Source organism: Aulostomus chinensis, chromosome 11 (assembly GCF_037954235.1).
Source record: "Aulostomus chinensis isolate RoL2024-O1b breed Wild chromosome 11, RoL_Achi_v1.0, whole genome shotgun sequence".
NCBI lineage: Eukaryota > Metazoa > Chordata > Actinopteri > Syngnathiformes > Aulostomidae > Aulostomus > Aulostomus chinensis.
The window spans coordinates 27,906,643-27,931,324 of record NC_141330.1 but is presented as its reverse complement, the minus strand read 5'-3'; the positions used below and the strand labels follow the sequence as shown (position 1 = coordinate 27,931,324).

Genomic DNA, 24,682 nt, shown 5'->3' with positions numbered 1-24,682 from the left:
CAGCCAAAACAACAGCAAAGGAAACAGATGACAGGACATGTGGAGTAGGTGTTGGCAATGTGGAGGTGTTGTTGGTGTGTTGCTGGCATGTGGAGTAGGTGTTGGCAATGTGGAGGTGTTGTTGGTGTGTTGCTGGCATGTGGAGTAGGTGTTGGCAATGTGGAGGTGTTGTTGGTGTGTTGCTGGCATGTGGAGTAGGTGTTGGCAATGTGGAGGTGTTGTTGGTGTGTTGCTGGCATGTGGAGTAGGTGTTGGCAATGTGGAGGTGTTGTTGGCATGTTGCTGGTGTGTGGAGGTGTTGTTGGCGTGTGGAGTTGTTGCTGGCATGTGGAGGTGTTATTGGTGTGTGGAGGATTTGTTGGCATGTTGCTGGCATGTGGAGGTGTTGTTGGCATGTTGCCAGCATGTGGAGGTTTTGTTAGCATGTTGCTGGCATATGGAGGTGTTGTTGGCATGTTTAAGTGTTGTTGGAGTGTTGAGGTGTTGGTGTGTGGAAGTGTTGTTGGCATGTTGAGGTGTTGCTGGCATGTGGAGGTGTTGTTGGTGTGTGTAAGTGTTGGCGTGTGGAGGTGTTGTTGGCATGACAGTGTTGGTGTGTGGAAGTGTGGTTGGCATGTTGAGTTGTTGTTGGCATGTTCCTGATGTGTGGAGGTGTTGTTGGCATATTGCTTGCGTGTGGAGGTGTTGGCATGTTGCTTTTGTGTGGAGGTGTTGTTGCCATGTTGCTAGCATGTGGAGGTGTAATCAGTAACGCTGACAGTGACCCTCTGACAATCATTCACTCCCTCAGTATCTGAACTCTCAGTCTCACAGTTTTAGGGGGACCCAAACACCATGGACGTCTCCCTCTGAGTCCCTGCGGCAGTCCCACGCTCTGTTCATCACCTTCACTCCTCAACACGGCTCGTTGTGTTGGGTCTCCTCGGGGTCATGTCACACCTGGATGTCAATGGCTCAGAGTGGATCCACCTGAGAAAAGTAGAGCAGGGTGGTGTTCTAGGTCCCCCCTTGGCTTAAAGTTGAGGACTGTGGAGGCCCAACCAGCTCATGCTAGTCCAGGATGGTCTGGGACTGAGAGCCTGACCCTGGTTGGGGACAAGGAACTATGACAACAACAACAACCCTCACCAGGACACAGAGGAGAGTTCAAAGTATAAGAGAAAGGAAGTAACAAGGGACATAAAACAATTAACCAATAAAATACCAAACACAGAACTGAAGAAGCCTCTTGGATGAGAGGCGAAACGTCTTCTACTCACACGAGGTTCGTCCAGTTGCCATATTTGATGCTTTTTTGAGACCTACCATGACCTGGATGACTGAGGATATCCACACAGATACCAAACACAGTCCTTTAGCCCTCATCAGAAATGACAGGAGATCGAGTACTTCTTTTATTGTACTTCAGGCAGTCTGAGTGATACTCAGGCGAGGAGGAGGAGCCAAACACGCTGAGTGCTGGTTCGTGCTTGTGTGTGTGTGAGGAGCACAAACTCTCAGGGTCGGCGCCACTTTGACCAACTCAAGCCACCTGTGACTTAAAATAAACTGTTTCTAGAAGATTGTGATTATTAAATCAGTGGTGTCAAACATTGGCCAGTCATTACCTTTTATACAGCCAGTAAACGACTTTAAACAATGACTGTTGATGTTAGTACCCCCCCCCGTAAAGAAATAAAATGATTACTTGTGTGATGGCCTGCTGACTGAGATCTCGCCCAGCAGTCACTTAGAGTCCCACCACTTCCTGCCTCCTTCCAACAACTATTATTCTCAGAAAAGGAGAGAGGAACCCGAACTGCTGGCTGAAATCTGTGATTCTAAAAATGAAATGTAGGTAACCCTGACCCTGACCCTGACCCTGACCCTGACCCTGACCTGGAAAGGCCTTGGAGCCTCAGAAACTGACTCAGGCCAATGAGTCTCCGTCTTAGGAGTCTGCAGCTGAAGATTCATCCTTTCGCGTTCTGACCATTTATTTTGAATTCCTTTAGCAGGTGAACATAAGCACCATCTTCTCCTGGATGTAGCTGACATCCCTCCGTGGCAGCCCTGGTCCTGGTCTGTCACAATCCTCCAGGACCAGGCCATGGAGGTCTTAGTCCAGCTTGCTCTGCTGCCCTCGTGTGGACAAATGGAAGGACAGCAGTGCTGGAGAGGCAGTCGTGGATCTGAGTGTCAGAGCACCAATATATCGGCTTCCTCCTGCAGCCTCCCAGCAGGACTCGCTGTGCAGGTCTGGCATTTGGGTCTCTGGAGCTCAGGTCCCATTTATTCACCCTGGTTATGATCCATTCTGATGTTTTACTCTGTGGTAGTAAAATGAAACACATACATGTACATGTAACCCTGACCCTAACCACGTGTCCTCATTGATCACTGCTGCAGGAGAGTCCGTCTCCTCAGAGTACAGTACATAGACGCAAATGCAGATGGCATCACCTTGACCCTGAGGACAACTGCAAGGAACCTAAGGATCTCTAAAAACAGACTGGGAGGTAGGTAGAAGAGAAACCATGATTCAAACTAATGGAGCGGTCTGCTGACGTCACAGAGGCTAGAAATGTCATCAGAATGTTTTATTAAATCATAACTATCTTGGAATAAGGCGCTTTCCTCCGACAATGACAGGAGCGGCCGCCATGTTTTTGTTTTGAGAGGCCCGCATGAAAGAGTCACATGACCTACCAGCGCTCCAATAGAAAAGAAAAGGGGGAAAAAAACGTTCACATTCCACAATTTTTAGGCCTTCATGGTAGAACTGATAGGTTTGGACCTGTGGACAAACGGAGCCTTTTCACATTTTGACATGAGACTGAGTTGTTGTTGGACACAGAAGATCAGTTGGTACACAAACCGACAAGAAATCAAACTTCTGCTGGGACAGGAAGGCCAGCGGGCCGCCGTGGGCGTGGGTGGCTGCATCTGATCGCTGTGAATATTTCATCTGTCCGGCAGGTTGCGATGACTTGACGCTTTTCATTAACACAAGTTCTATCACCTCAGTGAATCCTTTTAACAAGACACACAGTCAGGCTTCCTCCACCGTCCAAAGACATCAAGAGGGGACGAGGCTGATTGATTCTCTAAATTGACCGTAGGTGTGAATGTGAGTGTGAATGGTTGTTCGTCTCAGTATGTCGGCCCTGCGATGGACTGGCGACCTGTCCAGGGTGAACCCCGCCTCTCGCCCGTTGACGCTGGGATAGGCTCCACCCCCCACGACCCTTACTAGTGAGGAATAAGCGGAAGACGACAAAAAGTCAGCAAACACAACAAAACAACAAAGGTTTGTACTCCGAAGACCTCACATGTAGTGTTTATACCTGGAGAGTTCTCCAAAACCCTACACACACACACACACACACACGCATTCCATTCACTTCCGCTCATCCGTGCAGCCAAACCCAGACCTTCACTCCGCTGTAACCAGCACTGCACCGGGATGGTCTCTGGTCCCACGACTGGTCGAGGCAGAAGGCTTCCCCGGTTTCCTCAGCGTTCTCAAATCTTTGAGGGTTCTCGACCTGCAAGCTTCCTTTGTTGTTATCTGTACTTACTTGTGGTTTACAGCCCGCTTGGTCACGCTCAGCACGAGACAACCATGAACATATCAGTAGGTCCACATTAATTAACCAATGTTATGTGCATGAATCATTACCTGCTCATTGGTTAACCAATGACAGATTTGTCCAGGTGCTGGTCAGCTGTCCAGCTCGTCAGGACCATGATCTCCTGGCGTGGCCTTGGATACGGAGCTGACCACCACTCAACCTACGTCCACGAGAGTGTAATCCTCAAGACCGTTTACGTGTTTCAGCTTCACCTCACATCACAAAAATACAGCTGAGGAAGTCCACTGGAATCGCCGTGACAACTAGAACCCTCCAGTTCATGAGCTCTGGAGCGTTCCCAGACCTGGTGTTGGGGGTTCTGCTTGCCGGCAGGAGGGTTCTTCTCGTGAGACCTGCAGGAACCTGTTTGTGGATCAGAATCCATGAACTCACTTTTCACTTTGAACACTTGCCAACATTCATGTTCACGATTTCATATTTGCCTTTATTTTTCTTTTCATTCAGGAATACTTGGAAACTTGTTGAACTTCCAGTCAAACATGACGTGAGAGTTGCCGAGCAGTTCCAGGTTCTTCTACAAAAGTCACTGATCAGAACACATACGCTTAGATCAGCACCTGCCAAGCAAATTTTAAAGACTTTTCCAAAATGTTCTGGCTTTATTCATTTATCTAAAACTTTTCCAGGCCTGGAGATTAACATGTTCAAATTCCATGATTTCCCGGGGTTTTCACAAGCGTCTGAAGCCTGCATGGATGTTCCGGTCCCCTGCTGAGGCCGTCTGAGATCGTTCATATAAAAGACTAAGCAGGCACATGCTGCACATGCTCCTCTAGGGCTCACACAGGATGCTGTGACATCACTTCCTGCCAGCCAGTGGTCCTGTTGTAGCTTTAATGTCATATTCCTGTGTGACGTCAACAGTGATGATCAGTCACCTCCTCATTCATGTCTATAAATGGTGGTTTGTATCTCCAACAGGTAGCTGGCGCGTTCTTCTTCTCTTTGAGTATTTCTCAAGGATCCACTTCCTGTGATGGAATCACCTGACTGATGACCTACAGCAGGGGTGTCGAACCGGTCCAGTAAGGGCCGTGTGCCTGCAGGTTTTGATTCCAACCCAGCAAAAGCAACACCTGATCCAACCTATGAGCTGTGAGGGCACAGCTTAGTTGATTCGGATGGAATCAGGTGTTGCTTTTGCTGGGTTGGAATGAAAACCTGCAGGCACACGGCCCTTACTGGACCGGTTCGACACCCCTGACCTCCTGGAACTACACACACCTGTCAAATACAACTTGGTCACCTGATAAATTTCCCAGCTCTAGAAATGGGAGAGACTTCAGCGTTCCAGTTGCCACCAGAGATTTGGAATATTGAGGATTCATACAGTTGTGTGATTTCTATTCTGGCTGAATCATGCAGCGTTTCTCAGAGCCAGTGACTGGTTAAAGGCAGACTGGTAGCGTGGTGCAACTGGACATGAGCTAACGTTGGTTGGCAATGACGAATCAAAAGACAGAGGACAAAGACACCTTACAGACAGTAATTTGCGTACAGCTGCTTTAGCCGCCGCCGCCGCAGCTGCGTACGATCTGATCCCCATAACCCAGCGCTGCGCGGCTCCTGCAGCCTTCCTGAAACAAAGACATTCAGTAGGAAACGACTCAGTGTTCCTCGCCACCGTGGACACGTAGTCCGGTCCATGAGTGTCGCAGCAGTGTGGACAGCAGCAGGTCCGTGCACTCCAGTCCCTGTCCTTCCACCCTTGTGGTGCACAGGGCGGCCCCGCGGCCCCCACCCTCCTCCACCCCAGCCGCTCTGCTAGTAGAGGCTCCAGGCCTGCTGATGCTGATGGTAAAGCGATGAAGAGGTCGAGGATGAGGAGGTGAGCTCGCCAGGGCCCAGCTGCTTTCCACACACACACATTCAGTCCAGCTTCTCCTTCTGGACGAGCTTGGGAGCGTCGACAAAGTCCCGTCCGTTGAAGAGGATGAGGCCCCCCGTCACCACGCTGGCGGTTCCCCAGAACAGGACGTACGCCAGTGTTTCCGTCCACGTGTCACCTGGTGAGGTCACACGCCATCATCAGTCAGGAGGGCAAACCAACTTATGTTTACCAGTCAGACTAAAACTTTCAAGCTATTCGTGGTACTTCTGGTTTGGCGAGATCATGAGGTTCGCAGCATGAGGTCACGTGACCGAGCACACAGCTGGAAAACGACTAGGTGGATTAGACTCTGGCGGACCAGAGAGTCCATAAACAGATGTTTAGGGACAGTTGGCCGTTGCTGGCCCTCAGCCTCTACTCCTACATGGCTGGCTCTTCCTGCATTCTGCAAAGAAGTGACGCAGAGCTGGAGGCTCCCATGAGTGAGGACAAGCTGGGGGGCATTGATTTAACAGTTTTTAATAAGTCCCCTTCATATCAAAGGGCATTTCATCTTTCAGAATTAGGGGGAAAGGTTCTGCCTCCAGTTACGATCAATAAATTTGTTCCCAGCAAGGAACTCAAGCGTCCCTTCCAGCCCGGCGTTGATAAAAGTGCTGAGGCGTATAAGGGAGGTGTTTGTGGCCCGACAACATGCAGCCATGTTGCTTAGGTTCAAGTGCTCTCAGACACCTGTTCATTTATTCAGCTCCGTCTCTTCATGCTACTGCTGGTGTCCACTTCTCTACTGCTTGTCAAGCTTGCACCTTCTCTGTAGGGTTACACTCTCCATAGAAATCCGTCAAAGTGGTTTGTCTAAAGATGGCGTCGCGCTGGCTTTGGCCGCTGGTTAATCTTTCTGTCTTTGCTGTGTTCGTTTGGGAGTTGCTATTCTGTCTCTTTAAAAAAGAAGGTTGCTTTGTAAACAACAAGCACCAATAATTAGACTTCATCTCCTTGTTACTTTTAACATTCGCCTCTTCTCCAAGTAACGCCCCAAACCTGCCTGAGCATCGAGCAGCAACTGGAACTCAACCACCAACAACACGATAACCCTTTAAATATGAAAACGATGAACCTGCTGACAAATGTACGAAACCTGCTTTTCGATTGGTAGATGTTTCTGTCAATCCAGCAGAGAATAAATGAACGACCAAGTTGATGGTTGTGGGTATTTTTGGAAAAAAAACACATCAGAGCAGAATTCTGACTGAAAGCACACGAATGATTTGAACTGCTGATTTTTCATCCTCTGAAAATACTGGAGAATCTGTCCAAGGGGGAGTTTGCTTGCTTTTTCTTACCAGCCATCAGCAGACAGATGATGCACATGGAGAACGCCACCACCATGACGATGGGCAACTAGAGAGAGGAAACACAACCCCTGTGACAAAGACACTGGAAGCAAAGGTGTCAACCTCCTGGATCCCTTCCTACCGTCAGGAACTTCCAGTCTTTGGGGTCACGCAGGGGAGTCGTCCAATCAGCTTCATCCACAGCGTAGTTGCCGAGGAACAAGTCGATGGAGTCCTGCAGTAAACACACACACACACACACACACACACACACCACCTGAACTGATGACTTCAGGTTCAATGAGACCTGTCCAGATGTCGCTGCTTCTACGTGAACCCAAACCAGAGCCTCGGCAGGCTCCACCCACCTGTCTAAAACCATCAGAGAAGTTGTTTTTGTAGTATCGGATCATGGAGTTCCAGCCGTCCATCACCAGACCCCACTGAGTTCTCTTCCCCGTCCTGCAGATTAGACCACACACAAGCAGGGCTGACCTCACGCTTCTATCACCACTGAACAAGGATCACGTACGTGGACATTCAGCTTGCGTTTGATGCTGCACAATCCAAACCTTCTGCCAACATGTCAAGGTCAGGTCACATTCCCACCCTTCCCAATCCAGACTCATCCTCCTCAGACTCTGCCGGCCTCCTTGGAAGCTTCAGCGTGTGTGAGGGATAACTGGAGCAGCGGCATAAGCGCCTTTCTCAGCACTCAAGAACATTTTACAAGGCTACAACAAGTACAATAAAACAAGAGACAAAAGCTGCATTGTCTAAAAAGGAGCAATTTGAGAGAGGAGGTTGCGTCCAACAGCTGAGAGAGGAGGGAGAGAGTCCACGGTCCGGACGCCCGGCAGGAGTGAGACGATTAATGTCACGTGGATGGAAGCATGCAGACCCGGCAGTTTTGTTGATGTGTGACTGAAATGATAAAGAGCTATCGGGGATAGCCTCAGTGTTGCTGCACAGCTTCTGATGGAGGTGGAGAACACAGAGAACGTGGAACCGTGCTACTCATCCCGGATAAGGGGCCTCACGGAACCAGAAAAGAACCAATGCAAAATGGTGACATGTTTCTGTAACAACAGTGTACGACAACACATCTGCTGCTGTGAATGCTTGTCTCCAGCGAGAGCGGCACCGCTGGGATCTGCAGCCACGTCCAACCAGCAGGTCTCAGACCGACGGCTGCAGGGCCGAGAAAACGCAGGGCACATCTCCTCTTGCATCACCCTGCTGTGGTTTTGGTGGATTAGCTGAGCCCTCAGCAGGCGTGGCGATGTGCCGTGCTCTTTTAGATCACGTTAATCACCATCATTAGCCAACACTGCCTGTGTTCCTAAATTCCCGCTGAATGTTTTAGGATTGAGACCTAAAATCATTCAGCAGTCTTGGAAAATCTGGTCCTGAACGTCGGAACGTCTGGAGGATATCAGGCTCGTGAGGAGATGGTCCAGCCTCTCCTGCTGCTGTAGCACCACGCGACAGAGGAGTCACCGGTGAAACGCACCGCGACACAGAACAAGAGCCTGGTGGGTCTTCCACAACGCTGACACGGTGCCAGGGTCACTGGACCCACACAAATCCTGTTCATATGTTCTCCCACACGGACCCAACAGAGACCGGACCACTACTAACACGTAGCAGCCACCCCCCCTTTGGCCTCTCCATCAGTTTTGCCATTAACACGCGTGCGGAAACTTACCTGGTGAAGTCAGTCTTCAAGGCACCGGTGCCAGCATACTGCTTGGCACAGGCATCGGCGTTGTCAGCCCAAGCTGCAGGTGAGCAGAGAGAGAATTAGAAACTAATCCACGTTACACAGGCGGACGTTTGTGGTCGTGGTCATCGTCATCATCATCATCTCACCGTTCTTGTACATCTTCTCAAAGTCTGCTTGGTCTTCAATCTGCTGATTCACATGGAGGACTCCCATTCTCTGCAGATGAGGACACACACACACACACACACACACACACACACACACACACACACACACACACACACCTTAAGACCTTTGGCACCAAGGCGCCTCCTCTCACTCCTCCACCACTAGGTGCTGGTGTGAGTGTGGCGTCACCATCGCTCCGCTGCCTCCCTCCTCTGCAGCCACATCATTTAGCACAGAAAACCACTTGTTAAAGATTACAAGTCTCCAGCAGCTCAAAGGTCTCTGTCTTCCACATCAACAGAAAACCAGGAAGGTGAGTCAGTCTGATGCGTCTCCTGCCCACGCCAGCTCGTAGCTGAGACGCTACATGATGGCTACATGATGGCTACATCTGGTTCCACTGTCGGGTCACGTGACAGGTCCTCCAATATTTCAGGTTAATTCCAGTATTTTTACGCCCAGCAGAGAAAACCCACACCAAAGCACTTCCTGCTGAAGAAAAATGTTCCAAGAGTGACAAGTCTTAAGACCCACCTCCATCCCTGCAGGGATCCTCTCAATGATCCCAGATCAGTAACAGGACACTTCCCGGTCATTAAGGTTCTATCGCTATCGGACTGATCCACTAACTGTAGACCATCTGTTCTGTGAGGGTGCGTCGTACCCGTAGCTGTGACTGCAGCGAGCGTCGGGCCAGCAGACTCTGGATGACATTGGTCCGGTCCAGACAGTCCATGCAGTTGCTGCGAAATGTCCCCTCCTGGTTCAACAGCACCTTCCCGTCAGCATCCACCAGGAAATACCTGGACCCACATGAACACGTGACTTCTCATGTTGACTGTGGAGGTCTTTTGTGTCTTAGTTCACTCATCACACAGAGAATGAGGGGGGCTGGATTCTCCATACTGACCCAAAGTCATCCTGCATTTCAGCGACCATGTCCAGCAAGATCTGCAGGCGGTGCCACCTCATCCGGCTGCACTCCTTATGGAAGTCAAAGGCTATGTACCTGTGTGTGTGTGTGTGTGTGGGGGGGGGGGGGGCAACAATTAGGAACTAAAAGATGCTGAGAGGAGAAACAAACAGGCTTGTTGGCGACGTACCTGATGGTCCCGTTCCCCAAGCTGGTCACCATCTTGTCAAAAGCCTGCTCCAGAGGCCTCTCTGAGCCCTTCTGGTTGATCTGGGACGTTAACACACAAACAATCGCGCTGCTGCAGAGTTCTGCTGTTTCTGATCAGGTTTATACAGTGATGAAAACGTCTGGTTGGCAGCTGATTGAAACTGTCACGTGATCGTTGCGTCCGATCTTACCAAGTTCAAGATGACTTGTCTTCCGTAAAGAATAATCTGTGAGTCAAAGTGTCTCTGGAAGCCATCCAACTGGAGCAGAAACAGAAAACAGGCGAGAGGATGAGGAACCCGCAGGAGCAGTGTGTTCTTGTATGTTTGACGTGTGAGGACGGCGTACATGGTTGACCGTTTTACTGATCTGGGGTTTGGGCTTGTACTTGAGATTGGGCCTCTGGGACCAGTAGAAGGGGATGGAGCCTCTGGTCTGGGAGGAGGAGAAGCATTAAAACACCATCAAGCAACTTTCATGCGCTCGCCATCCTTTACAAACAGCAGATGGACACACAACAAAGTCAACGCCGCCTGATGATCAGAAGCATTACACTTGATGCTTAAAGCAGTGGAGCCGTGGCGTCTCTGATGTTCCACGCCAGCGTCCCAGTCACCCCCGTGGGTTGTCATAAACCATACAACTCCTTTAATGGGGGAGGAGCCTAAGCACTGATCAGTTTGTGACCTAAACAAGCATCAGCAAGGGCCACAGGGATTAAAAGGTGACAGCTAAAAACCTGACGGGACAATCGTCCCTCCTGGACTCACCTGAACAAGCGAGGCTTTGGCGCTGTTGTGCTGCACGATCTGCTCTGTCTCCACATAGTTAGCAGCATGGCCTTCTGAGTCGATACCTGCACACACACACACACACACGGGGTGGACAACATTACAGCTGCACACCCTGGGTGGGTAACAGACATTTAGAAATGCTACAGTGTTTTTGCTAATCTGCAGGTTTTACTGCTGATCCCTTGGTAGTCCAGCTCTCTCGTGATACTCATTTTTTCTTGGTTTACTAATTTACTTCACTTCTTTCAAACACATGAGGGAAATGTGTTCATAACTCGTGCTTCTGTGGCGTTACCCCGGACGTAGTAGCGGACGCCAGCTCGGAAACAGCTCCTCCTGGAGACGATGCTCCAGTCAAACACTTTCCCATTGATGCAGCTCGACTTCATGATGATGACTAGTGAGCGACAGGTTAAGGAAGCACAAGTGACGTAGAGGCGGGAGTCGGCGGTACACTCGTGAAACACAGGAAAATGGCTGCCATGTTTACCTTCACCAGGCAGTCAAGCGCACCTGTCTACACACTCAGGGAGGTTAGACCTGCACCACAAGGCTGCTCCAGGTTCCCCGGTGGTTCAGTCCCTGGCGCCCATCTGTGTCCTTGGGTGTTCCTGGGACACTCAGGAGAACGCAGTTGTTCATCTGGTTGGCGCGGCCCTGCTGCGACGCCTCACTCTCACTTGCCTCCATTGGGTCAACGGACTGCTCAAGTTTAGCGTACATACACAACAAATGTATTTGTGCTGTTGTTAAGTTTCTGAAGTGTAGCATTGTTACTTTCAATCTGTAATAATTGTGACGGCTTGTGATCGTTGTATCAGGCTTTGAGTTGAGATCTTTAATTGCCCCTCGGGGATAAATAAAGTTATCTGAATCTGAATCTGAATCTGAATCTGAATCTGAATGAATACGTCACCCACATGAGTGGGAGAACACGAGTGCTGAGGCTGTTCACTGACCAGTCCTGGAAGAGTTCTACCCCCAGGCTCAGAACACTCCGGACGGACAGCAGGTACATGAGAGTCAGCGCTGTTTTTACACTGGATATTTTATCACCATTAGCTTCTTCTTCTCGGAGATACAGAGTGAACTGAATATCGTTACTGAGTTAATGAGGCCGCAGTCTCAGTCTAAGTCTTCAGGGAGGATCCCGTGGTTCTCACAGGCAAACCAAGAGAAGGATACAGCCGTGGACAACAGGATACACAAACTTGTGTAACTGGAAGAAGAAGAAACAAGTGTTAGATGCCACGACTGTCCCCGTTTTCAGCAGCGTGTGAACACTCCTTCCGAAACACAGTCTTGGTGTATCTGGTGTGCGCCCCCAATAATGATAACTGAATCTACAGCAGGAGGAAGGCTGGTGTTCTGGCAAAACCACGAAGAAACGAGAACCCCCCCCAGTGAGTTCTAGAGTCCCACTCAGGAATGGAGGCAGACCTGTCACACGTTCAGGTGTCCTGACATCACATTAGTGCTAGTGGCGTTCTTCATCACTTCCTCTGAAGTTCAGAGTCGTATCAGAGACTGTAGTGAGAGATCAACACGATGGCTCTGGAATAGATTGATAATGTCTTACTTCTGGCTGTGCCATGAACTCCCTCAACAGGTGACCATTCCACACGAACCGCTGATCCGCCTGGAAGACACAAACAGACAGAGAGAGAGAGAGACACACAGAGACAGACAGAGAGAAAGACAGAGAGGGAGAGACAGACAGACAGAGAGGGACAAACAGACAGACAGAGGGAGAGGGAGAGAGACAGAGACAGACAGACAGAGACCGAGGAAGAGAAAGAGAGAGACAGACAGACAGAGGGAGACAGAGAAAACAGAGACAGGCAGAGAGAGAGAGAGAGACAGAGACAGGCAGACAGAGACAGACAGAGAGAGAGAGACAGAGACAGACAGAGAGGGAGAATTTAAATGTCACTAAAATGGAGTTCCTCCTCTCAGAAACAGACCATGGAAGCAGTTTTTACTTTCAAGTGAATTGAGTGGAATTAAGAACCCAAGAAAACCAAAGAAAGAGAAACATGCTGTGGTCACTGTCTCACTACGTGTCCTTGAGAGAAATACATAATAAATCATTTTACATCAAACAGAATGTCAAAAACATGAGGGGCCAAGAGGACTCAGTTAGGAAACTGGTGTAACTGGGAGGGCAACTGGGAGGGTAACTGTCCTGATAGCGACCTGACACTGCGACAACAACAGTAAAACCATTTCTACCGCTAACGTAGATTCCAATGAACTTAAACCACATTTTAATGTCTCAGGTAATATTTCTGGCTGTAGGCTTCATCTTTGTCCTCTGTGCTGCTGATAGCTGCGGTTAGCTGCTGATAGCTGTTGATAGCTGCAGTTAGCTGCTGATAGCTGTTGATAGCCGCGGTTAGCTGCTGATAGCTGTTGATAGCTGTGGTTAGCTGCTGATAGCTGTTGATAGCTGCGGTTAGCTGCTGATAGCTGTTGAAAGCTGCAGTTAGCTGCTGATAGCTGTTGATAGCTGCGGTTAGCTGCTGATAGCTGTTGATAGCTGCTGATAGCTGTTGATAGCTGCGGTTAGCTGCTGATAGCTGTTGATAGCTGCAGTTAGCTGCTGATAGCTGTTGATAGCTGCGGTTAGCTGCTGATAGCTGTTGATAGCTGCAGTTAGCTGCTGATAGCTGCGGTTAGCTGCTGATAGCTGTTGATAGCTGCTGATAGCTGTTGATAGCTGCGGTTAGCTGCGGTTAGCTGCTGATAGCTGTTGATAGCTGCTGATAGCTGTTGATAGCTGCTGATAGCTGCGGTTAGCTGCTGATAGCTGCGGTTAGCTTGCCGATAGCTGCGGTTAGCTGCCGATAGCTGCAGTTAGCTGCTGATAGCTGCAGTTAGCTTGCCGATAGCTGCTGATAACTGCAGTTAGCTACTGTGGGCTGGAGTACCAACATCCCCTCATTTGTTCATGCATGCCAGTGCCCTCCGGTCCGGTCTGTGGGTTGCTGACAGGAGTTAAACCTTAACCTCAGTAATGTCACCATAATTAGAAGTTCTCAAACTGAATTTATATATTCAGACTCTGATTGTCTCTGGAGTAATGAACTGACTCGCTCATAGACAAGAAGGTCTGATTGTCCTGCATCTGAAACAGGAGACGCGTGGGCTCCAGCAGCCTCCTCTGCTCCCTCCATGTTTCAAGGCCTGGCCTGAGGAGCACTGGACACTGGAGCGGAGACCAGATCACCCCCCCCCCCCCTTACCCGCTCCAGGAGGCTCATCTCCTGGAACTCTGGGCTGGTGTTGGCCAGTCGCTGCAGAGTGTGTGTCAGGTCGTAGTCCGTGGCGAAGTAGAAGCCGTCTGTATGAAGAACATTGTTGATCATGGACAGGAAGGTCTTATTGTCCTGCATCTGAAACAAGAGACAAATCCAGCAGTTGGACCGAGCCACCAGGGCCACCTCTGGAGACACCCGAGGCTCAGATCACCTCTCCTCTGGTTCTTTGACCCTCAGACATCTTTCAAGTTAGGCTGGTAGAACGGGTCACAACACACACTCAGACCCACGGGATGTCCACACCATGTAACTGTTGTTAAAGACAAACACACAAAACTTCTCTAAAAATAACAGTTGAATCCTAAACGACTAAGAGTTGGGCTCCATGAGGAAGAGGTTGGCCTGCTTGTGAGTGTCGGGTTGGGCCGAACGCACAAGTACAGTGACAGTCCTAACTACCTCCTGGAGGTGAGTGTGTGTGCGTGTGCTGTTTTACCTGGTTGTCTGTCAGGTGCAGTATTGTCTTCTTATAGGAGATGATGTCAAAATCGAGAGCCTTCCACACAGCGTGACCGAGCAGATCTCCCACCTTCTTCTTCTTTGTGATGACAACCAAATACACACCTAACACACACACACACACACACACACACACACACACACACACACACACACACACACACACACACACACACAGGTGACTGTAGTGAGAGGACTCAGGTCAGTGAAAGATGATGGTCACCAGTCTCCAGAGAACCGACCTGCCACCAGCCGTATCGTCCCCATGAGGCCACATACTGGTCTGGTCTCAGCGGATGCAGGGACATCCCTCCTCACTAAGGACGCACGCAGTGAGCTTGTAAGACAAGAACTGGGCGGCAACCATTTGAGTTATTGATGATTCACTCAATGAAGTCCTTTCACCCTGAAACTCTGTGACCCCGCTGACGGACCCCTCCACCTCCATGGAGCACCAGCACCGCTGACAGGAACCTTCATACCCTTGGGCCCATCATGAGGTTGAGGGAGGAGCTTGACTACATACCTTGAAGGTGGTATCGTAACAATCCAGTAGGAGTGGAACAACATCAATGTGCATGACTGCTTGTTTGCTCCCACAAGAATTCTAACTGACCTGCACGGCCTGTGCCTGCGCTAACAGCCTACATGTCTGCAGTCAGCATCTCACATTACAGCCTCCAGGATGATCCCTGGGGGCGCAACCTTGCGTTGATCCACATCCATACAGCGAGTCAATGGTTAACAACATCCAACTGTATCCGTACAGCACGGAAACATCAACCGCCATCTTTAAAACACAGGCATTTTGTCACATCTCTCACCATTTCTGCCCAAACGCACCTCCTTCAGTCATAAAACTGAAAAATGATATTTCATTTGCTTTTTGTGAGTTGATATCAAAGCTACAGAGTGGTCTTGTGATCACGTGACCCGCTGACCTCAGGCAGCTGAACTGTAGCTGATCAAACTCATGTTGTGGCAGACTTGGTAGGATCGGCTCATAACGCATCATTGAGCCAGAGCTGATAAATCCTGTGGCCCGATGCAACTGGCAACCGCCACCTCCCCATCCTGCAGGAGCTGGTGCTCACCTGTGAGAGGATGGTGCTCACCTGTGAGAGTCATCTCTGTGGACACCCTGTCGATGGCCAGGACGTCCACGCAGCCCTCATCACACGCCTCCAGGTAGAACTTCTCTGGGGTGGTGCGCCTGCAGCACAGGGGTGGACACACACACACTGGCTAGTTAGTTGGTTAGTTAGCGAGTTAGTATTCGGCAGCAGGGGATAAAGGTGTTATATAACACGAACACGAGCTAGAGAGACACGTCACACCTGTTAGCTAGAGAAACACGTCACACCTGTTAGCTAGAGAAACGTCAGGTGTTCAACAGCTCCACTACCACATCAACCCTCCCCCCCCATTCATCCTCCTTAATCCCATCACTCCAACGGCTGCTGGAGACCCCTGGCTGTCACAGTCGACTCCCCTAAAACCGGTCAGTCGCGAGGAAAACTTTGGAGGTAAATGTGACGTTGGTAGCAAGGCCAGTGAGGCTGACACCGCTGACGAAGGGACGTTAGCGCTGCTAGCTGTTAGCACTGCTCCGGTGGAGGCGCCCCCGTCTCTCCCAACACAACACACAGAAACATCGTCTTATTCGCGGATAGTTCCACGGCACTTACAAGTTAAAACTCTTGTAGGTGCTCGCCATCTTTCCTCCAGGTTGACCTCTGTGACGTGTCAACACAGAGCGACTACTTCCGCCTTCGAGCCAGCAGTCCCACCAAGAGACGCTGGATGGCGCTCTGACCTCGCAGGACATGGTTAAGTCCTTGTGGTCATATATCAGCGTACTGTAGCCAAAGAAACAAGACAGGTGGGAGTCAGTTTAGTGTTTATTTTTTATATGGCGTCTGTGTGTGTGTGTGTGTGTGAGGGGGGGGGGGGTCGGTGAGCTGCTGGTCATGGCCTGCTGCCCCCTGGGAGGCCTGCTGGCAGTCCCTGGCCACACTAGCAGGGCTGAGGGGTGCAGCTCCTGTGAATCACGTTTACACGCTGCAAACCTGTCGAATGGGCCTCGCTTTGTATGCAGTGGTTACTCACTCGAGTGTGCGGGCACCAAACAGCAGACAGGAGGAGGATAATTGTTGTTGTTGTTGTTGTTTGCAACAGCCATTTTGACCTGAAATAACAAGTAAATGTAGGAGGTTCTAGAGGCTTTAGTGAGGATTCTGTTGTCCAGAACTTTAAGTGATGAACTGTCAAAACAGCAGTGAACGTGAGGTGGGTCCAGGTGGAAGGACCCAACTGGGACTAAACAGGAGGAACTGCAGGGTTTCCAGAGCTTCCAGTGACATCTATTGGTCTTCATGGAGTGTTGGACACTCGTGTCATGGTTGCCGTGTGAGTGTTTTGGGAGAGACCCTGTATCTCTGGTGTCAGATGGGAATATAGTCCCCACTTCCTGTATGTACAGATGAAGGTGTGTCTTTGTCGTATCCAGTCCTCCAGATCTCAGGGTGATAGATGAAGTAAGAAACCGTGTCACCTTCTGTAACTTCCATGATGGCGCCCAGAGATGTAAATCTGCAATAAACAAGAGTGTGTCAGATACTGAACTGAGATTTGATGTACAACGATGTCACACAAATTGTCAAAACTAAAACTTTTTTCTGAGACAAAACAAACCTAGAAAAAACCCAAACTTTAAACACACCTAGAAACAATGTCAGTCAACAGCAAAGAAGAAACCAAGAGCACCTCAATAATAAATCCATTGAGGTTTCAGGGCTTAAATTCAGTTTAAATTCTATTACACAACTGCACAAAGATATTTATGTCATTTTTAACGAAACACCTCTAAATGTATTAAAAAAATACCAACAATAAAATATTCTAAACAAAAGCAACATATTTATGTGTAACAAAAGCTAAGTTTTCGCCTGCCCAACACTCCACACCGGTAGATGGCGGTAGTGCACCTCTTGCCGTGACACAACCGGAAGTAGCACGAATGATGATGAAGAAGAAGGAGAAGAAGACGCCGTGCGACGGGCACATTTTGGTGGTACCGCGTGTGGAGGAGCCCCGAAGTTGGAGACGAGAGACCGAATTCCGCCACCAGCATCGAGTCAACGCTCTTCGTCTGACAGGATGAAGCCAGGTACGGTCACCGCGGTGTCCTCTCCTCGGTGTCGATGAGTGCCGACCAGACGAGTACCTTTCCGGTCAGTTATGAAGTTGTAGGTGTTCGTGTGTGCTTGGCCTGCTCCGCCATGCTGCCCCCCCCAGCTGCAAGTTGGTAGGAGAACTTCGTTCTCCGGTCTGAACGTGTTGTGTAGCCACAAATATGATACGTGACCTTCAAATGGAACCTAAACGTTGTGTTGTAGTCGTGAAGCGGCGGGAGCTCGCGTGGGTAACGTCACTCTACCTCGCGCCCTCACGTGTTGTAGGCGCACCGAACTGGCCACGAGGCGACCACGAGCGTTTACTAGTCACCTGCGAACACGTGTAATAAAACCGACAGGTTCCCGGTGAAAAATCTAGCATGAAGAAGCTAACTTAGCCCCTGCTCACATTAGCCTGGGTAGGAACCTGCGGGAGGTGGCGAGTTCGGGCAGAGGTCTGTTCTCAGCGGCATCAAACTCGAGCCGAACACTTAAGTAGCGTCTCCACCGGGAGCCAGAAACCTGTCCGACTATAACGGGGGAATCATTAGTTGTCAGGCGACACGGTACAGGGAGGTTCTGATCAGGTCAGGTGGGTATCAACATGACGTCACGAGTTCTGAGTCATCTTTGTGGAGAATTTTGTTTTCAACAGCAGGGGGGGGGGGGGGGGCAACTGAACAGCGTCGCTCCGCTGCAGTGTTGCCCAGGTGGTAACTCACAGCTGGGGTGTTCAGAGTTGGGCGGCTGGCCTTGGAGCTGCGAGCACATCCTGGCGATCCAGTGAGCGATGCTTATAGGTGTTCATCATCCAGGAGGAAATGACCACTACAGGCTGCATCCACTGCTGCCAACCCACACTCACACGTCAACACCTCACCAAATGTGAACGACTAAGGGGGAATGTTGACATTTGTGAGTACCAGCTGTCTGCCCCAGTTTGATGTAGCATATTGGCACTTTGATTAGCTGCCAGAAAGCCAGTATTTTATGAGTCAGTGTGAACACGGAGGAGGGAACCGCTGCTCATTGAGTCTCCTGGTGACCCAGACACGTCCAAACTGTCCTGAGGGACGAGACATGCTGCTTGATAAGTCTGATGAGGTGCCCCCGTCTCTCTGCTTGCTCTACAGGTTTCAGTCCTCGTGGAGACCGAGGAGGCAGAGGTGGCAGCTGGGGAGGAGGCAGAGGAGGGTTTGGTGACCGGGGAGGAGGCAGAGGAGGGTTTGGTGACCGGGGAGGACGAGGAGGGTTCAGAGGAAGAGGTGAGACTGAAGGAGGAGGATGGTGAAGGCTCTTTCAATCCTATGCTTAATATGTACTGAGGTTATTATCGTCACTGGAACAATACAGCTGTTATTGAGGAAAAATGGTCAACAGGGTCTGGTTCCCCAGAACCGGAAACAGATCCTGACAGATGAGCTTCTGGAACAAGACACAGATGGAAACCCAACATGCAGGCTGACAGAGGGAGAACCTTTAGCTGAGCTGCTATGTTACGATGTCCATGTCTCTCAGGTGGAGGATTCAGGTCCCCAGAAGGTGGAGGATTTCGGGGGAGAGGGGGTGGCAGAGGCACCCCAAGAGGAAGAGGAGGCAGAGGGGGAAGGGGCGGCAGAGGAGGCTTTGGAGGAGGAAAGAAGGTCTTGGTCGAGCCTCACAGACATGAAGGTTGGTTGAAGCATTTATGATCAGTGCTGGCGTGTTTGTTCCGCCGGTCGTACGGTGCGGCCGTTTCTAGATCTGGTAACGTTCCAATTGGCAGGTGAAACGCAGATGTCGTCTCACGTGCTCCTCCACCATTGCTGACGCGCTACTCATTAATACTAGCGAAGCACAATGTTGAATAGTTTTCATGATTGCAGTTTTGGCCAATAGCCATTACACAATGCTGACTGTGTGTGTGTGTGTCTGCCCGCCCGCCTGCCCAGGAGTGTTCATCTCCAGGGGGAAGGAGGATGCGCTAGTGACCAAGAACATGGTGGTAGGAGAGTCTGTGTATGGAGAGAAGAGGATCAGTGTTGAGGTGAGCCTGCCTCCCTGCAGAGTGATGGGTGGAGCACCTCCACTCTGCTTCATCCCAGGACTCACCAGTTCTTGCTCTTTGGCAGGAAGGAGAAACGAAGATCGAATACAGAGCCTGGAATCCATTCCGCTCCAAGCTGGCTGCCGCCATCTTGGGAGGAGTTGACCAGATCCATATCAAGCCTGGGGCAAAGGTCATGTACCTGGGAGCGGCGTCTGGTACCACAGTGTCTCATGTTTCTGACATTGTTGGACCGGTGAGTGACTGCCCTCACTGTTTCTGGACACTTTGTAGAGTAATCGTCACGGTTGCTGCTCCTCAGCCATTTCATCAGACTGCTGCTGCTGTCCCAGTATACATGAAAGGATCGATTGATTCACCGAAAAATGTCTGAATTTGGAGTACTAGGTGGCGCTACGCTCCCTTACAGGCGGCTGCAGTCAGACTTCCTTCAGGTTCCCCTTTTCCAGCACGTACTAAAGCAGTTAGTTGGTTTGGCAACTTCAGAGTCTGTTAAACGAGCGTTGTGTAACGCCATGAGGTGAGTTGAGGCCTATTGATGCGACAACATGCTCAGATGATTCAATTACCAACTGCATTATGAAGGATTGACAAAAAACTTTACTGCATTGGTAGATTGAAAATAATTAAACATTGATTAAATAACAGTTTTAACCAAAATAGAATACAAAGAATTACAGAAACAATCGTAGACAAAACGTCCTTCCAGGGTGGTGGTTGGCCGAGTGGCTCCTCTGTTCCTGGTTTACCCCGTCATGTCTCCAGTCGTCTGTGTCCACGTGCAGGCTTCTTCCCTTTCCTCATTTTTTGACAGCAAACTAAAAGTCTCACACTTCTGATTTAGAACTCGCTGGAGCATCTGCAGCGTCAAAAACTCCCTTTGTTCTCCCTCAGCACCTGGAGCTTCTGCCTTCTCTTTTTTTATGGCGGGTAGCAACCGGCGTCACGGTGCATCACCTCAAACGGTGAACTGCTTCTAGCAGAGTGTAAAGGATGATGGGTACGCAGAGTCTAAGAAGACTGTAGTTCCCATTGTCCTCTACTGCACTTTGGGCCCAGAATACTCAGAATTTGAAACCGCTGGGGGGCTTCACAGCACCTCAGCGGGGTCAGCAACACTGTGAGGGACATTCCTGTGTTCATGCTCATTAACAGCATTCTGATTCCACTGTCGCTCATTATGAAAGAAAAAGAAATAAAAGCAACACGTATAAAGCAACGTCACGCTGGGCTATCATACAATTTAAGGTATTGTGAGAGAGGCGTGACGTGCAGCAGGGCAGGAGTCCACGTCTACCCCAATCAGTCTGAGGATGTTTTACGTGCTCAACACAGCATCAAGCCACTGGTTTGACCTGACAGTTTGTTGGGTGTTGTGTTGCAGTGAGCTGGACCAGGTCAGTTTGCTTGAAGCTTCTGAATGAGAGGTGAAACTTCTCCAAACCAACTGAACCACACCAGTTGCCTGGGACCCAGCACTGAGAACCTTCACCGACACATTACAGTTGAGACGAACTAACGGGCCGCGTAGTTGTGGTATTCACTGATGTCCTGTGACGATGGCAGGGAATTGAAAGTGATGTTGACTCTTAAAGTTGTCTTCAAAACTACTCTGACAGTTGAGGGTTATGTCCTCATTGTCTCCCTGTGCCATGGACAGGAACAGCAGCTGCTAACCAAACTGGACCTGACACGCGCTTGGATGACCCTGATTACTGACGTAGCTCTTGGTGTGGACGACCTCTAAGCTTGTGGTGGTGTGTTTTTCAGGAAGGGCTGGTCTACGCTGTGGAGTTCTCCCATCGATCAGGTCGTGATCTTCTCAATGTGGCTAAGAAACGCACCAACATCATTCCCATCATTGAAGACGCTCGGCATCCACACAAATACCGGATGTTGGTTGGTAAGTGACGCCTCAGACCGTCCAGTCGAGCTACTGAGGAGCGCCGGACTCGTTTGATCTGATCACGTCGCTGTGATCAACCATCATTAGTGTTGTACAGCAGGCCGACCAGCATCAGCTGATGGGCCTGTTCGCGGTGTGGAACAGGAAGGGGTGGGAGCAATTATGATTGAAAGTCCTGAACTGTCATGAGCAAAAGTCTTGGTGTTTGGCACCAGAATTTCTCACTCATCAGACAATGTTGTCATGTGGCTGGCAGCTCTGAATCACGTTCACTCTGGAAAATGGAAGTGGACAACAGAGGTGCTTAATACAGCCAGTCACACACCAGAAGGACGGCCTGAGCCCCACGCGGAGGTGTGAGGGCCGACTGGAGCGCAGAGCCGTCACTGGTAAATGGATGCTGTGTTCCTCCCCAGGCATGGTGGATGTCATCTTTGCTGACGTTGCACAGCCCGACCAGACCAGGATTGTTGCTCTGAATGCTCACAACTTCCTGAAGAACGGAGGACACTTCGTCATCTCCATCAAGGTGCGTTGACGTGCGCCGCTGATCAGACTGAAAACACCAGGATGTGCGGTTAAATCAAATCTATGCATTTGAAAGAAGAGTCTGGGTATCGGCAACAACCTCGCAATTAAATATCAACTCTGTAAACAAGCAGATCAAATATTCATAGATGCAACTGACTGAAACACCCAGAGCACCTTTTGACCAAATATCAGGTGCACCATTGCCTCATTTTCTCCGTGTCAGCGTCGCTAAAATGTACGTTGCAAACACTCAAGAACTCTGTGCTGAAGTACGAGGGCACAACTCCTGCGTTGGAATGGTGTTGAGGTTCCAGTGCGTGTGCGCTGGATTCCATGACACTGGACATTGGTGTGTGGGCATGTGGTGAGCGGCGTGTTCAGTTGCATGTGTTTGGGATGGCTTCATTAACACCAGCTGCAGGCTGCAAAACCTCTGAGTGACTGGCGGTTCACTGCGTTATGACAGAATGAACACGGTTTCACAAAGCTTATAGACGACTATCGACTTGCTTCTGAATCCCAGTCGCTCCGGCCATCTGCTGACTGGCAGGCGTGTTGTCTTCTACTGTTGAACACTCCTTGTTTGGTCTGAAGACTGAAGCTGACGCCTGCAGGTAGAACTGGATCACAATTGGACATCTGCTCCAGCGAACACTTTTCAAGCGGGTGGTTACAAGTATCAATGTTCACATTCTATCATGTTTTCATCACACAAATGTGTACATGTGTTTTTGTGTATGACTCACACTGCAACCAATCCAAGTAGGCTAACGTGAGTGTGGGAGAGGCAGAGTTCTGACCAGCCTTAAACTGGACTGCTGGTCAGCCAATTGTTGAGCACTTATAACTTTCTGTCCTGTTCTGACACCTCACCAAGAGGCACATGACTGCAGGTCCATGTCTGTTCTGTCCGCTGTGAAGACGCTGATGTGTTTCGTCTCCAAACTTCAGGCCAACTGTATAGACTCCACCGCTGCGCCCGAGGCAGTGTTCGCCTCTGAAGTTAAGAAGATGAGTGCTGAGAATATGAAGCCACAAGAGCAGCTCACCCTGGAGCCCTACGAGAGAGACCATGCTGTGGTGGTGGGCATCTACAGGTACGTGCAGTCAGCAGCTTGCTCAGAGATGTTAACCTGTGGAGGTGTCTTGGAGCCCTTATTCTATTTAAATTATTATATTTGCTTAGCGTTCATTTCCTCCTGTGACTGACTTGCGTGGATTTTTAGTTGATTAATATTCATGTATTCACTCAAGCTAAAAATCATGAGCTACTACATGGTCTGTGCTGCATTGGTACACTGCTTGTCACAGTGTAAACAGCTCCATCTGGTGGAGAGTTCACACCAATACATTTTCTCAGGAATAACACTTTTGACCCCAAAAAGTATTTAGCTTAACAGAAGCTGTTGTAGAGAAGTGTGGTTGAAGGCCTTGAGTTGGTGTGTGTGCTGTAAATGAAGCAGCTATGAGGCCGCACCACAACAGTGGTCAGGTCACGTTCGCTGCTTTCAGCTCTGCATGTCTTGTGCTCACCTTTCCTGACTGCTGACATGCTCCTCTCCTCTCACTCTAGACCTCCACCTAAACTGAAGAAGTGAGATGTGGAAGGAAGCTGGGGGGGGACAGACTACCACGTTCAGCCATTGACTTTTTCAAGCTGTTAGTTTCTCTTGTTCTCTCACTGGCCTGCCGCACAGCTGCTGGACCAACTGTCACTGAGGTTAGAAGAACTCCCTGGGGCCATTTTAGTTGGCAAAGTCGTTTCAGGTTTTTACAATGGAAGGTTTGGTCATGCTCTTTTCTCACCTGTGGATACATGTATCCACCTGATGATCAGGACTGTGCAACAACAGGAGTTACGAACGAGCACACGGCGGTGGTTGAATGTCTGGTCCTGTGGAAAGCTCCCCTGTCTCGGCCGAGTTGGCAAGGACGTCTCGAGTTCACCGGCTTTGAGCTGGTGTGTGTTTGTGTGTATGGGCTGTTCTTTATGTTCGCTCCTCCATGTTCCTCTTTTCCTGAATATCCTCTTTTGTGCCCCATTTCATGAACTGTCTCAGTTCCCTGATTCTGACCAGCAGAGAATCATCCTGCACCCTGGACAGCCCTGGTATTTAAACAAGTTATGTCAGGAAACGTGTACAGTAAAATATGGGATGGCAGCTCATGTCAGGAGCTTGACATTAGCATGATTCCAGTTAGTTCTGAACGAGCGGCTCATTCAGTGGCCGAGCACAGATGGGCCTTGATGTGACTGATTTCTGTATCTTTTCTCTGAGTGAAGCAGAGTGCTTGTATCAGTTTTTTATATAATACTGGCAACTTGTTTTAAATAAACATTTTTGATTTGTCAACCTGATTTTAAATGACTGATGCTGGAAACAGAAGGAAACGAAGCTTTTACAGTGTAAAAGAGCTGCTGCTGTTCGAATGAAGCGATCCAGAGGCGACTGAGTCAGCTCGGGACCAGCGGTCCATCCGGGACCAGCGGTCCATCCGGGACCATGACCAAGTGTTCCCTGTGTCTGCAAAACTTCGGTTGAACGTAAAATACATAAAGCGTATCACTAAACGACCGTAAATTTGCGGTGCTGGAGGAGCGTGACCTCCAGGAGGAACATCAGGTCTGGTC

The 24,682-nt window shown here is 49.8% G+C and overlaps 2 protein-coding genes across 2 annotated transcripts; one reads left to right on the top strand and one right to left on the bottom strand.

The window, feature by feature from the left end:
* Positions 1-4,018: 4,018 nt before the first annotated feature.
* On the bottom strand, positions 4,019-16,153 carry sacm1lb (SAC1 like phosphatidylinositide phosphatase b). The gene is made up of 20 exons (XM_086219287.1): positions 16,079-16,153; positions 15,506-15,603; positions 14,633-14,707; positions 14,368-14,495; positions 13,857-14,006; positions 12,191-12,250; positions 11,797-11,830; positions 10,907-11,008; positions 10,588-10,673; positions 10,166-10,252; positions 10,009-10,077; positions 9,798-9,877; positions 9,605-9,703; positions 9,359-9,497; positions 8,673-8,742; positions 8,509-8,581; positions 7,169-7,262; positions 6,943-7,035; positions 6,810-6,867; positions 4,019-5,641 (listed from the first exon to the last, which is right to left on the bottom strand). The coding sequence occupies exons 1-20, from the start codon at positions 16,105-16,107 to the stop codon at positions 5,505-5,507; spliced, it is 1,761 nt and encodes a 586-aa protein (XP_086075413.1). The 5' UTR covers positions 16,108-16,153; the 3' UTR covers positions 4,019-5,504.
* A 1,259-nt stretch (positions 16,154-17,412) lies between these two features.
* On the top strand, positions 17,413-24,409 carry fbl (fibrillarin rRNA 2'-O-methyltransferase). Its single transcript, XM_086219288.1, has 9 exons — positions 17,413-17,559; positions 18,700-18,831; positions 19,085-19,237; positions 19,498-19,592; positions 19,678-19,848; positions 21,384-21,516; positions 21,936-22,048; positions 23,002-23,147; positions 23,624-24,409. Exons 1-9 carry the CDS (start codon positions 17,550-17,552, stop codon positions 23,646-23,648), a joined length of 978 nt encoding a protein of 325 aa, XP_086075414.1. The 5' UTR covers positions 17,413-17,549; the 3' UTR covers positions 23,649-24,409.
* Positions 24,410-24,682: the final 273 nt, after the last annotated feature.

Coding starts and splice junctions, on each gene's coding strand:
- fbl (XM_086219288.1), top strand. Junction 19,849..21,383: donor TTTCTGACATTGTTGGACCG/GTGAGTGACTGC, acceptor TGTGTTTTTCAG/GAAGGGCTGGTCTACGCTGT. Junction 21,517..21,935: donor CAAATACCGGATGTTGGTTG/GTAAGTGACGCC, acceptor GTTCCTCCCCAG/GCATGGTGGATGTCATCTTT.
- sacm1lb (XM_086219287.1), bottom strand. CDS start 16,107: ATGGCGAGCACCTACAAGAGTTTTAACTT. Junction 15,604..16,078: donor ACCTACAAGAGTTTTAACTT/GTAAGTGCCGTG, acceptor CCTGTGCTGCAG/GCGCACCACCCCAGAGAAGT. Junction 14,496..14,632: donor GACGATACGGCTGGTGGCAG/GTCGGTTCTCTG, acceptor TGTGTGTGTTAG/GTGTGTATTTGGTTGTCATC.